The sequence below is a fragment of the Chionomys nivalis genome, chromosome 2 (assembly GCF_950005125.1).
Source record: "Chionomys nivalis chromosome 2, mChiNiv1.1, whole genome shotgun sequence".
Lineage (NCBI taxonomy): Eukaryota > Metazoa > Chordata > Mammalia > Rodentia > Cricetidae > Chionomys > Chionomys nivalis.
The window spans coordinates 20,874,733-20,889,182 of record NC_080087.1 but is presented as its reverse complement, the minus strand read 5'-3'; the positions used below and the strand labels follow the sequence as shown (position 1 = coordinate 20,889,182).

The 14,450-nt window shown below is 44.2% G+C and overlaps 1 protein-coding gene across 1 annotated transcript; it reads right to left on the bottom strand.

Annotated features, from left to right (window-relative positions):
• Positions 1-727: 727 nt before the first annotated feature.
• On the bottom strand, positions 728-12,789 carry LOC130863922 (60S ribosomal protein L36-like). The gene is made up of 2 exons (XM_057754254.1): positions 12,685-12,789; positions 728-1,036 (listed from the first exon to the last, which is right to left on the bottom strand). The coding sequence occupies exons 1-2, from the start codon at positions 12,787-12,789 to the stop codon at positions 728-730; spliced, it is 414 nt and encodes a 137-aa protein (XP_057610237.1).
• Positions 12,790-14,450: the final 1,661 nt, after the last annotated feature.

Genomic DNA, 14,450 nt, shown 5'->3' with positions numbered 1-14,450 from the left:
GGAAAACATTTAATTGGGGTTTTCCTTACAGGGTCAGAGGTTTAGTCCATTTTGCCATGGTGAGAAGCATGGCGGCATGCAGGCAGACATGGTGCTGGACAGGTGGCTGAATGTTCTACATCTGCATCCGCAGATAGCAGGAGAAGAAGAAGCACTGGGCCAGGCTTGGGCTTTGACACATTTCCTCCAACAAGGCCACACTTCCTAATCCTTTCAAACAGTGCCACTTGCTGGTGAACCAGCATTCAAATCTAAGCCTATGGGGGCCATTCTTACTCAAACTACCACCGCTGGACTCAGTCTGTGACCATGGGAGCTTATGGCTGGTCATACTGCTGGAAAACAGAAAGAACTTGACTAAAGACAGGGCCCAGCAATAATCCTCAAGGCTCACCCTCACAATCCCCACATAGGCCCTACCTCCTAAGGGTTCCACGGCTTCTCAGAATAGCACCACCCGCTGCAGACCTATGGAGAACACGTCATATGCAAACACGCAAACCTATGGAGAGCACGTCACATGCAAGCTAGAACAATTCCCTTTACAAAGATTAACACAGAGAAACCCAAAGAGATGGGGGTGAATACAATGAAGACACATTAAATGTGTGCATGAAAACATCATAACAAGACCCATTGTTATATATGATTGATATATGCTAATAACTTTTTTTTTTTTTTTTTTTTTTTTGCGCCACAGCAACGTTTATTGAGAACGGGGAGGGGATCAGTCCTTCTTTGCCGCCGCCTTCCTCATGGCGGCCAGCACGTTGCTCAGCTCCTCCCGCTTCCTCTTGGCGCGTAAGTGCGTGCTCACCTGCTTCTTGATGAACTTGAGTGCGCGCTTGTCCTTGGACACCTTGAGCAGCTCCACAGCGCTCCGCTCAAAGGGCGCGAAGCCGCACACCTCCCGGATCATGTCCCGCACGAACTTCATGTGCTTTGTGAGGCGCCCGCGCCGCCGGCTGTGCCTCGGCTGGCTTACGTTCTTCGTCACCTTGTGGCCCTTGTTGAGGCCCACGGCCATGGGCCATGGCTGCTCCCATGGCGGCCGCGACAGGAAGGTGTAGTAACATTTTTTTTTTTTTTTTTTTTTTTTGGGTTTTTCCAGACAGGGTTTCTCTGTGGTTTTGGAGCCTGTCCTGGAACTAGCTCTTGTAGACCAGGCTGGTCTCAAACTCACAGAGATCCGCCTGCCTCTGCCTCCCGAGTGCTGGGATTAAAGGCGTGCGCCACCACCGCCCGGCTTTGCTAGTAACATTTTTAAAGGGAGATCATAGGCTGGGCAGTGGTGGCACACGCCTTTAATCCCAGCCCTTGGGAAGCAGAGGCAGGTGGATCTCTGAGTTCAAGGCCAGCCTGATCTACAGAGAGAGTTCCAGAACAGCTAGGGCTACTTAGAGAAACCCTGTCTCAAGAAACAAAAAGAAAAGAAAAACTAAATGAACAAAACTACAACACTAAAGAGATCATGGACTTAAATGTAAATTTTAAAGCTAGAAATGTTTTCTAGAAGAAATGGTAAGAAGTTTTGGTGACGTTGCTAGGTGAAATTTCTTGGTTAAAACAAGAGACCTGTGAAAGGAAAGATGGAGGGGGCTGGCTGTAGTGCCCTTGCCTGTAACCCTAGACTTGGTGGGCAGAGGCAGAGGCAGAGGGACTGAGACAAGTGTGTAGCCAGCCTGGTCGACACAGTGAGCTTAAGGCCATGATGAGAATCTGTCCGAAAAAAGCGGGACGGCCATGATGATGGCACAGTATCAATCTCAGCACTCGGGGCATCGAGGCTGGGGATCCTGTGAGTTCAATCCCAGCCTAGTCGACATATTGAGTTGGAGACCAGCCAGAGCTACACAGTGAGACCTTATCCAAAACACAAAATGAAAACAAAACCAGAAGCCAGTATAGCTAGCACCTAATCAAAATGGAAAATTCTCTTTGAAGACTTTGTAGAACAAAAAGACAGCCATGGGCAGAAGGGGAGTGGAAGACATGCTCACCACAGATCTAATACAGATTTTGTATCCAGATTCTATGCTTAGCTATGTAAATACTCAATAAAAAAAGAAGAGAATGAAACAGGGCACATCAAAAGATACCCATGACCATTAGTCATCTGAGAAATATGAATCAGAAATGCAACCAGATTAGCATTCAGAAGACGCAAAAGGAAGCTAGCAATAGCAAGTACCAGCACAGCTGTGGGGCAGAGGGGACTCTAACACACTTCCCTTCTGGAATATGAAATTGCACAGCCACTGCAAAAACAAAAACAAAACAGTTTGATATGTACACTGACTATCTGACCTCCCAATCCCACTCCTACACAGTGACCCCACGGAAACAAAAGCTTATGTCCACATGAAACCTGTCTGTATGGGCTGGGGAGATGACTCAGAGACCCCGGGGTTCAATTCCCAGCACCCATATGGCAGCTCATAACTGGCTATAACTCCAGTTCAGGGAATCTGACACTCTTACACAGACATACATGCCAGCAAAATACCAATAAAATAATTAAAAATATTTTTTTAAAAAAAATCTGTTCATGTTGGCTTATAATAGATTTGCTCTTGATACACGAAACTAGAAATCAGCCAAGTCTGCACCAGCTGGGGAATATGCAGACTGTAGTACATCGTATAGTGGACAGCCAGGCAGCAGTAAAGGGTGTATCAGTACTCTCAGTAACCTAGGCAGATAACACTCGTGTCCTGCCCAGGGAAGGTTCCAGATGCCGGAGATGATTCTGTGCATAGGACATTTTGGAAAGAGTAGAATGGTAGAACCCCAAATCTAATCGGTGTCTTCCAGAGTTTGTGGGTAGAAGGAGAAGCTGAGGGCTGAACTGCAGAAGGGATTCATTCAGTGGGGTGATGGAACAAACACCCTACATCTTGACTGAGCCACTGGCTGTGTATACTAAAACTCTCTGCACTCTGCTGGGAAAGGGTTTTGCAGTTCATAAATGTACCTCCCTAAGCCAGGCTTAGGACTGGGTGGGTACAGTTCATTGGTAGAATATGTGCATGGGTTTGACCCACGGCACTCTAAAGGATAGAAATGTGTTTATTCTTTTGTTTATATTTGGAAACCATTGTCTCATGCAGCCCAAAGTGATCTCAAGCTTGTGGTAGCAGGAAATAACCTTGAACTTCTGACCTTTCTGTCTCTGCCTCTGAAGTGTTAGTATCATTAACAAGTATTGGTCACCATGCAAGGACTGCGTATCGCTGGGACTAGAACCCAGGCCATCACGGGTATTAGGCAAGCAGTCTGCCAACTGGGCTATACTCACAGCCCCATCTTCCTAAATCTTCAAGTTGAGGGGACAAAAAGTAGTCGTAGCACTATACAAAGGTGTGTTCTGAGAATTAATGACATAAATCACGAAGTATTAGGAACTGAAATCCATGCCCACTAGCTCAGTGTGAGGTTTTCAATGCGCCTCTGCTCTCAGCGTAAGTCAGCATCAATAGCCTTGGGAGATAGGTTCTGCTAGGACTGTGCACAGGACAGCACTCAGTATACAGTAAGAACCCTGGAAGAGTTGACTCGTACATTTTGAACATTGTTCATGTCCAAGCATTGTGTGAGGTGCTAAGAACAGCAATGGGGGTGAGGGTGGGGAGACCCAAGTCACTGTGTTTGTAGTTCCTGTGTTGGAGCAGCTCCAGTCTGAAAGACAATGAGAGAAACTAACAATTAAAATGCAGGGTGGTGTCTAGGGAGTGCGTTTTCCAGGATGCTGTGGCAGGAAGGGGAGGGGGAAGGGAAGAGCAGAGTTCTGGCTGAGGGGAAGAGGTAGAGGCAGTGTGACTGGCCATTCAAAAACTCTTCTAGGAAAAGTGGCATCTGATTGCATCTTGAGGGACAAGTCATTAGGCAGAGACCCACTGTGATGCGAAGTGAACCAGGAAAGAGATGCACCAACACACACACACACACACAAGCACGCACGCACACACGCACACGCGCGCACACACACACACACAAACACCTCAAAACCAATACCAAACTGAGGGTGCTGGGGAGAAACCAGGGACCTGGGGTGGGGTTCAATGAGTAGAGGCAGCCCTGGGTTCAATACCCAGCACCATGTATACCAAGTATGGTGGCTCACGCCAGTAATCCCAACACTCAAAGGAAGAAACAGGAAAATCAGAAATTCAAAGGTCATTCTTGACTACAGAGTGATTTCAAGGGTGTAGGAGTTAATGCCATTGGGAAAAGAGGCCAAAGGAGCCAAATTTTAAAGCTGGGCTGAGACATTGTGAGAAGGAAATTTTATTCGCGGACCTCGTGATGGAGGTCTCTGGAAGCAGATGTGACATCCTGTTCTGACAGGATTTCTTCCTGCCCAGATCTTTGGGGGAAGTTCTTATCATTTCCTCTGCACACGCTGGTGTCTCAGGATTCACCCCTGAAAACACATTTGAGTTCAGAGTGGTGTGCCTCTGGGCTCTGGTTTTCCTTCATGCTTAACTGTGAACGTAGAGGGAGGGTGGCTCACAAGCCCATGCTGTCGGCTGAGCCACGGGCAAGGTGTCCTGAACTAATCTGAAAGCCCTGTGATTCCTAGGGCACGGAATTTAAACACAGCTCGTGTTCTTCTAGGCACCAACCACCACAGCAAAGATATTCCAAGGATTTCTGGCAGAGGTTAGCGTTGAGGACAGGGCACTGAAAGAAGCGATTCTTTGTTTGCATAAAAATACAAACCTGTGTTAAGAGAAGCCATTCTCCACTACCCCACCGCCCCTTAACAGGTGGCAGGAGCGTGCTGACATTTGCAGAGCAGATGGGATGCCGTTTTTCACATTTCTAACTAATGAGGGCTTTGGTTACTATGTCACATGTTGCTGTGTGTGTGTGTGTTGTATAGTGGCCCACAGGATTCAAAGTTGCTACCTGCTCTTGGCCGAGGCTGGAAAGCCCATAGTTGTGTCAGCTGGCTTAACTGTACCGCGTTAACTCCAAATCAAAGGGCTTGCTTTGCTGGTATGATCCCCCTTGACTTGCTAATCTTTCCCTGCCTCCTGCAAGGCTTGAGTTTTGGAAAACTCCCACAAGGGAACCTTGTTCCCCTGAGCACTACCTCCAGCATGAACCCGCTGTTCTCCTGTCCAGATTTTCATGAGCAATGCAGGTTGCATTAAATTTATACCAGAAATGAGCTTGAGCTTCTCAAAAAGGAAACAAGGAGGACTAGGAAGTCATCCCAGAAATCCTTGCATCCTACCAACAATTCCCAGTAAAACACCATGTGCGGGCGCAAGTCCTGCCCCTAATGGCCCTGATTTTTGCAACATTCCTTTTATAAAGCCGTCTGTGAGGAGATGCATCCCCATGTCACGGAATAAACATACAATGCCAAGGCCACTGCCACACTGCTCCTCTCTCAGCAGCCCATGGCTCCCACCACTTTGGTCACAGCCTTTTTTTTTGTTTGTTTACGGAAAGCAGAAGAAAAAAACACCTGACGAATTTAGGAACGAACTTTGAAATTCTATCTGGTTTCTCATTCAGCTCCCTGGAAGAAAACAAATGCCAATTATTAATCATATCCTAGTAGATCAGACTTGGAGACAATTTATATGGTAATGAGGAATTTACTGAGCCTGCTGAGTGTATTATCTTGTGCCTGATGTCTGAGAATTGTTTCTCAGACATTCACGCTCATTTCCCCGTAATCAAAGTGGCATGTTTTCATCTGAGTTCCTTAAACAAAAGTTTGGACCCTGGTGGGCTTTCCAGTTTGATTCTCTCTCCTCCAGCCATCACAGACTCTTCTCTTTCTCGTCCCTCCTCTTGGACTAAAGACACCACGGTGATGTTGGAGAGAAAAGGAAAATTTTAAGTTAAAAGGTTTTCTTACCGGGTTCAATCAGTATCCTCGCCCTGACAAAAATCTCAAAAACCAAAAAGCCTGCTAGCAGCATCCTGGCCACTTTGCCCTTTCTGAATCTGTGTGCTGTGGCCCAGTGGGTCCTTCTCCTTCTTAGCTCTGGGGACACAATGATCCCTCTGTTCACTCATGTCCTGGAGCACCGAGGCTTTCAAACCAGAATCAAAACGAAGACCTAATGTTACTTCGACCTAAAACCTCCATGACTTGTCCCAGTGACTTAGTGAAGTCAGTGCATACTACAGAAACCTGAGTGCTACCCTTCTCTGGGTCTCGGAAGCAGTTAGATGGAGCTTCCCTGTCTCTCCTTCGTTCCTGACAGTTTCAAGGATGAAGTCTGAAGGACCCACCAGAGTCTTAGCAAGGGCAACATGGGGTTGGCTGACCTCTTGGTTTGTTAATTCACTGAACATGAAGGGAGTTGCTCAGAAGTTGTTTTCAGTCTAGACAGGATATGAGGATAATAGCAGAAATAAAAGTTCATGTATTCCCGCCAGGGACAAGTTAAGAGGGTACACAGCACAGATGGTATAAGTCACGGTGTTATTGACGTTGAATGGCCCACAGCCCCAGCCCACTACAAGGCATGGTGCCCAGATTAATTGGCTGGCCCAGAATAAATCTGTGATTAGCAGAAAGCTCTCAGGGGACGACGGGCAGTGTGCAGTTAGACTCCTGCCTTTTTTTTTCTTTGACATTAAAAGTGAGGTATCAGCCGGGCGGTGGTGGCGCACGCCTTTAATCCCAGCACTCAGGAGGCAGAGGCAGGCGATCTCTGGGAGTTCGAGGCCAGCCTGGTCTACAAGAGCTAGTTCCGGGACAGACACCAAAGCTACAGAGAAACCCTGCCTCGAAAAACCAAAAAAATAAATAAATAAATAAATAAATAAATAAATAAAATACATAAAAGTGAGGTATCTTATGGTGTAGATCAAAAGAATGGGTATTTGACATGATTTGACAGCTTGTGAGTTAGTTTGACAACTTTCATCCATAGATTATAAATGTCCTTGAGTAAAACCTGCCTCCTTCTGTTGGGAGGATGCAGGCAAAGGGCTTCACTGCTTTATGGAGAACCTCAGTCCTCCAAACAATCAGGAGTTACAGAATCATGGTACAAGGTCTTTATCTACTGTTGATAAGGACATGCGAGATAAAACTGGCCTGTTTTTACAGCAAATGCTGATGAAACTAAAGAATCTGGAGATGGTGGGCTGGAGAGACGGCTTAGTAGTTAAGAGCACTGACTGTTCTTCCATAGCTCCTGAGTTCAATTCCCAGCATCCACATGGTAGCTCACAATTATCTATAATGAGATCTGGTGCCTTCTTCTGACTTGCAAGGATACATGCAGACAGAACACTGAATACATACTAAATAAAAAATTTAAAAAAAAAGAATCTGGAGATGGAGTGCTTCAAAATATACAAAATGCTGCCATTCATGCTCCCAGGAATACAGTGTTGACCAGAGCCAGAACCTGGCTGAGTTTGCAGTGGACTCCAAGTCAGCCAGAAAGGGGAGGAGTCAAGAGAAATAGTCAATGGGTCAAAAATAGTACCTCTTAGGGGAAAATCTAGAGGCGAACAGTAAAGAAGATAAACTGTGTATCCAAGAAATCCTAGTGGGAAATGGCCGGTATTACTGTCCAGAGGCTGAACAGTTGCCTTGGAAGCAGACATGCAATTCCAATGGCATCTAGCAAGCTAGGCAATCGTAATTCTCACCCCAGAAAGAGTTCTTGGTCACACGTGACACCATGTTAATCATAAGACCTGAAAAACCAAGAAAGTGAAACTCCATGGGTGGATCAAAGATGTGGTTTCGGAATATTTGCTATTGTTCAAGAGCCGTGAGGCCAGGCTGAGAAGGCTTACGGGGCCGAGGACGCTTGATGCTTTGGGCTTGCTGTGGTTGGATGGGTTCAGTTTCCATGTGTGAGCTATTTGCGTGGCCATTGCTGCCTATTTGTAAATCTGCTCTATGTAAACCTTCCATAGCACATTCCATGATTTCACAGTGAGGCATTGAGGAATCGTCACAAGAGGGTGAAAGGGTACACTTCCGGTGGCTGTTTGGAGAGGAACTTTCCCTTTATCCCTCCGTTTCAGGAACTCAGTCATTCCAGTTCTACCAAGTGTTTACACAGGGAGTCTGGGCATCTAGAACTTCAACTCCCTGAGTTCTGAGAGTTACTGACTCAGCCATTCCCTGGGAACCCTGTGGTCTAAAACACCAGGGTCATGAGCCTCAGTTTCTGCCACACTCGTTTGCTGAGCTAGCCTGCCTGCTAGCCTGCCGGCGCGCCTGCCTGCTGGTTTGCCTGCCGGCCTTCTTTCCCCTCACACCTGCCCCCCTTCCTCTCTTTCTGCCTAACATTGAACTTGCCTCCAAAAGTATTTGAATCTGAAAGTGGAAAAATAGCAACCCTGTGTTAGAAGGTAACAAATAGGCAGTATTACAAAGTATTAAACTGGAGATAGTGGCATGTACCTGTGATCCTGGGAGAACCAGGACTTCAAGGTCATCCTCAACTACGTAGTGAGTTTGAGATCATCCTGGGCTACAAGAGCCTCTGTCCTTCAAAACAAATTTTGAAATAGAGCTCAAAATATTTAACACATAAGGGAGTGCCTGCGTAGAGTAAATGCTCGGTTGCTAATATTCAGTGTTTGTTTTAAGTAAGCATAGTAACAGCACAGACACGTTTCAAAAATAATTTAATTCATCATCTTAATGTGGCAACAGTTTCCTTATTTTGGGGGGGGGGAGTTGGTTATTTGTTTTGTTTTTTGCAAAACAGGGTTTCTTTGTGTAACAGTTCTGACTGTCCTCAAACTCACTCTATAGAGCAGGCTGGCCTTGAACTCACAGAGATCCGCCTACCTCTGCCTTCCAAGTGCTGGAACTAAAGGCGTACGCCACCACTGCCCAGCAACAGATTCCATTTTATATTCACTTGTTTGTTCAAAAACAAATACCGATCTCACTACACTGTTTCAGACACAACATAGGATATTTGTAAGCTCGCCTCCCCGTGTGCTCACGCTACACAGTTTTCATTACTGAGGCATGCTTCCCTACAGAGCTAATGTCTCACACTCTTAACATAGGTGTTTATTGACATCTTAATCTGTAAATATTAAGCCTTCAAGACACGGTATCATCATCAATTTGATCGTTCTTCAGCTACAAAGTGAGATGTCCCCTTTCCAAATTTTCAATAGCGCACAAGACTTGATGATGAACCTCTGGGTGGAACTTCTGCCTTGTTCCAATCGCTTACAAGGTGAAGGGACCCCAGTTCTAAATGCTGAGCCAATGAATCAGAACTTTGGATAGTGTTCCCTACACCCTGCCAAATTTTTTAATCTTGTAGCTATGAACAATTACAATTGTCCTTGTGCCAGCCATGTTCCTTTGGCAGCTTTTTGAAGATACAGTTTGGTTTCCGGGTAGAAAATTTTGGAATGATTTAATGTCATCAGCAGTGTGTACATTTCAGTACTTGGCATGCCATTGAGTGGTAGAGCCCTTGCCTAGTAGATACAGAGAACCTGAGGTACTGAAAAACCAAAGAAGAGGGCTGGAGAGATGGCTCAGAGGTTCAGAGCACTGACTGCTTTTCCAGAAGTCCTAAGTTCAATTCCCAGCACCCACATGGTGGCTCACAACCATCTATATGAGATCTGGTGTCCTCTTCTGGCCTGCAGGCATACATGAAGGCAGAACATTGTATACATAACAAACAAATAAATCTTTAAAAAATAAAATAAAAAAAATAAAAAGGAAGGGAGCAAGGAAAGAAAAGAGGGAGGACACTTTGCTAGCATTTTAAAATAAGCTAACCATTCTATTATATATAATGTATATAGCTGCCAATAAGTAGGAAACATAATTTTCTTTGCTTCCCAGTCTTTCAAACATCCTTTTAATTTATTTTGCTTTTAAAGCTTTTAAAAAATATTTATTTATTCATTATGTATACAGAGTTCTCTCTGCATACCAGAAGAGGGCACCAGATCTCAATACAGATGGTTGAGAGCCACCATGTGGGTGCTGGAAATTGAACTCAGGACCTCTGGAAGAGCAGCTAATGCTCTTAACTGAAGCACAATTAATAAAAACTCAGAGACAGATGATATAGGAAGTCCTTTTGTATATGTGTTGCTTTAATTGGTTAATGAGTAAAGAAGTCACTTGGGCCTATGACAGGGCAGAATAGAGCAAGACGGAAATTCCAAGTGGAGATAGAAGAGGAAAGAAGGTGGAGTCAGAGAGACTCAATGTAACTGCTGAAGGAGACAGATGCATAGGAACCTTACCAGTAAACCATGTGCCTCATGGTAAAAGATAAAATAATAGGAATGAGTCAATTTAAGATATAAGAGTTAGTTAATAAAAAGCCTAAGCTATTGGCCAAGCAGTGCTATAATTAATATAGTTTCTGTATGGTTATTTGAGTCTGAGTGGCTGGGAAACATAAGAGCAGTCTCTGCCTAGAGACAGATATTGGGGTTCAACCTGAAGACCAGAAAAGCAAAGCAGCCAGACACTGGCTCTTATATCTACCTCAGTCCAAAATGGTGATTTTTCCTCCAGGAAACCTCAAAATGAGACTGGGACTGAGAGTTATTTCCTCCCATTTTATAATCCTCTCTAGTTCTGGGATTAAGGACATGCACCACTATTGCTTGGTTTCTATAGCAAACTAGGGTGGCTACTAGGATTAAAGGCGTGTGTCATTGTGGCTACTGGGATTAAAGATGTTGGCAAGTCTAAAGTCTTATACTTAATTTTCTTTGTCATTACTTGCTTTCTGCATCAGGTAAACAAGAAAACCATAACTATAGCTATTTAGTCCTCAACTTCCTCAGAGACCCAAGAAGGAAATAATATTAACTGAGTAAGCAGGAAGAACAAACAAGTGACTTCCAAAAAAAAAATGTGAGTAATGACAGAAACAGCTGGCTACCTGGACAGTCACCCAAAGTTCCTCTACAATGCTAGGGCATCCATCTGGGGCCTACAGGTCTAGCATATCTGATGGACTTTTCTGAGAAGCAGGATATTATGAAGGACTGTCCCTCCTTGTCTTGACAATGTTTGGCAGTCACTTTCTTTTGTGTCCTGTTTATCTATTTAGGACAGCACACTGTCAGTAGTTGAGAGAGGGACATTTTCTTGCCCAATGACTTACTTTTGCAACAAAAAGTAAACTCTTTGTGGAGTTTCTTCGATGTCCATTATCTTCTCTGAAGTAGATTGGTGCAGCCAGGAGCAGACATGTCTCATTGTCATAAAAAAGAGCCTGTGTTATTAAAGCATCTTAAATGCCATATTGTGTAGATCTCCAGTCCAAACACCTCCTTTTAGAGATAAGGTATGCCACAGACCTATAATCTCTTCACTTGGGAGTAGAAACAGGAGGATTAGCAGTAGTTCAAATTCATTCTTGACTGCATAGTAAATTCAAGGTCAGCTGGGGCTACATAAGACTCTGTCCCCAAAAACCAAAAATCAGAGCCTCCTTTCTTTGTTGGGCCTTACATCATTTCCACCACCTAAGCATCAACTTGTGGACCACAGAATGTTGGGAATTAAAGAGACCTTGGGTATTTCTTTTAATGTACTTCAGTTTGGGGTAAAGGAGACCAAGGAAGTGGAAGGTGGTGAATTACTTTAGATCAGAGAGCTGACAAGACAGTCTGAACCAAAATCCTCTGAGAAGATTCTGCTGCAGAGGAGGTGATTTTCCTAGTTAGTGTTCTGTTGCTGTGAAGGAAAACCATGACCACAGCAGCTCTTATAAAGAAAAACATGTAACTGGGCAATGGTGGCACACACCTTTAATCCCAGCACTCACAAGGCAAAGGCAGGTGGATCTCTATGAGACTGATACCAGCCTAGTCTACAAGAGTTAATTCCAGGACAACCAGGGTTGTTACACAGAAATGCAGGTAGAGTTCTGTGTCCCCGCAGTCATTCCCAAATATTCACTCAGAGACTTATTATTAATTATAAATTCTTAGCTGATAGCTTAGGCTTGTCTCCAGCCAGCTCTTACAACTTAAATTAGCCTGTTTCTATCCATCTATGTGCTGTCCTGAGGTTCATTTACCTCCTCTGTGAACTTCCCATGTTGCTGTTTCTGCTTTTGGCCCAAGACTCCTCAGACTTGGGCCCTTTTCTTTTGAGCATTCTCTTTGCCCTGATAATCCTGCCTACCTATTGAGCAATCAGCAATGAATGACATATCTTTACTGTGTACAAAGATTATTCCACAGCATGTTTAGCCCATTATCATCATGGTAGGAAGCACAGTAACATGCAGGCAGACATGGTGCTTCAGAAGTAGCTGAGAGTTCTTCATCTAGATCTGTAGGCAACAGGAAGAAAGAAAGACTCTGGGCCTGGCTTGAACATTTGAAACCCCAAAGCCCACCCCAGTGACACACTTCCTCCAACAAGGCCACACTTCCTCATCTCTGGCAAGAAGTTCCACTCCCTAATGACAAACATTCAAAACCATAAGCCTATGTGGGCCATTCCTATTCAAGCCACCACAGTGGCCCATTTACTAATGTTAAAAAGAAAAAGAAATTAACAGATCTGAATAGGATACTGACCTCTAAAAAAGAAAGGTCTATGTCTGTAATCTCATAAATGCCATTTACCTTCACCACCATCATCTCCATCATCACCACCATCACCATCATCACCATCAGGTCCATCATCACCATCATCTCCATCATCACCATCAGGTACATCATCACCATCATCTCCATCATCACCACAATCACCATCACCACATCAGGTACATCATCACTATCCATCATCTCCATCATCACCATGATCACCATGATCACCATCATCTCCATCATCACCATCAGGTCCATCATCACCATCATCTCCATCATCTCCATCATCACCATCATCACCACAATCATCATCATCACCATCAGGTACATCATCACTATCCATCAGGTCCATCATCACCATCAACTTCATCATCACCACCATTACCATCATCACCATCATCTCCATCATCACCCTCAGGTCCATCATCACCATCATCTCCATCATCACCATCAGGTACATCATCACTATCTATCAGGTCCATCATCACCATCATCTCCATCATCACCATCATCATCATCACCATCATCTTTGAGGCATTATTTTTAGCAGAGCTCTGCCTTAAATCTTTTTCTTTTTTTTAATAATTATTTATTTATTATGTATACAATATTCTTTCTGCGTGTATGCCTGAAAGCCAGAAGAGGGCACCAGACCTCATTACAGATGGTTGTGAGCCACCATGTGGTTGTTGGGAATTGAACTCAGGACCTTTTTTAGAAGAACAGGCAATGCTCTTAAGCGCTGAGTCATCTCTCCAGCCCCCTCTGTCTTAAATCTTAAAGTTTCCCCACTGTGATAGTTTTTTGGTTTTTTTTTTGGTCTAGTTTATAAATGTGCTCCAGTCTTAATTATTCTTTTATTTTTTGATTTGCTCTGAGTGTGTGTGTGTGTGTGTATGTGCATGCACATATGTGTCCTGGAGTAGATGTTGAGGTCAGAGGATAACTAGAGTTGATTCCCTTCTTGTACCATGGAGCCTAGGAGCTAAACTCAGATCATCAGAATGGTGGCCAGTATCTCTACCTACCGACCAACTTAACCAGCTTCAATCTTTAATATTCTTAAACTTGTTTTGAAGATGTCATCATTATACTTTAAATAAACATACTGAGGCCTGGCAGGAGGATGCAAGGATAGACTTGGAAGACTGTTTTTGTTAAAAAAAAAAAAAAAAACAGCCGGGTGGTGGTTGGCGCACGCCTTTAATCCCAACTCTTGGGAGGCAGAGGCAGGTAAATCTCTGTGAGTTTGAGACCAGCCTGGTCTACAAGAGCTAGTTCCAGGACAGGCTTCAAAGCCACAGAGAAACCCTGTCTCGAAAAACCAAAAAAAGAAAAAAAAAAAAAAAACAGACATGATGGTTGACACACCTGCAATTCTAGCACTCAAGAGGCTGTGATGGAGGATGAGAAGTTCAAGTCTGGCCCCAGAAACAGAGTGAATTCAAATGTAGCCTAGACTACTTGAGACCCAATTACAAATTAAAATATCAAAAACAAAAACAGATTTTAATCTGTCCCCATTAATTAACCTTCCACGACTTCATGTTGCTTTCATTACAGTAACTATTAAGACTCATTCAGATTCATCATTGCCACTCAGTTTTCGTTTTTAAATTATCTTTCTCATGTTCTTGTGTGCTATGAATGGAACCAAGGATAACTCCTCCCTGCTCCCTGTCCTCTCCCCTTCCTCCCTGGTCCCCCACCCTGCTTTCTTGCAGGACTAGAAATGAACTCAGGATCTTGCTCACGCTAGACAAGAGCCCCTACCCACTCCTATTCTGCTTTCTTGATTAGAAAATGAATCACATAGTAAAATCCACCCTCTTCACAGAGACTGGACACTAACTGCTCCAAGTTGTTCCTGTGTCTGGTCAGTCTTTCTCTCCCTTCCTTGA

Excerpts from the sequence above, each read along its gene's own strand:
- LOC130863922 (XM_057754254.1), bottom strand. The coding sequence starts at position 12,789 with ATGGAGATGATGGTGATCATGGTGATCATGGTGATGATGGAGATGATG. Across the intron at positions 1,037-12,684 it reads TGGTGATGATGGAGATGATG|CCATGGCCCATGGCCGTGGG; the intron begins GTGATGATGTAC and ends CCATGGGAGCAG.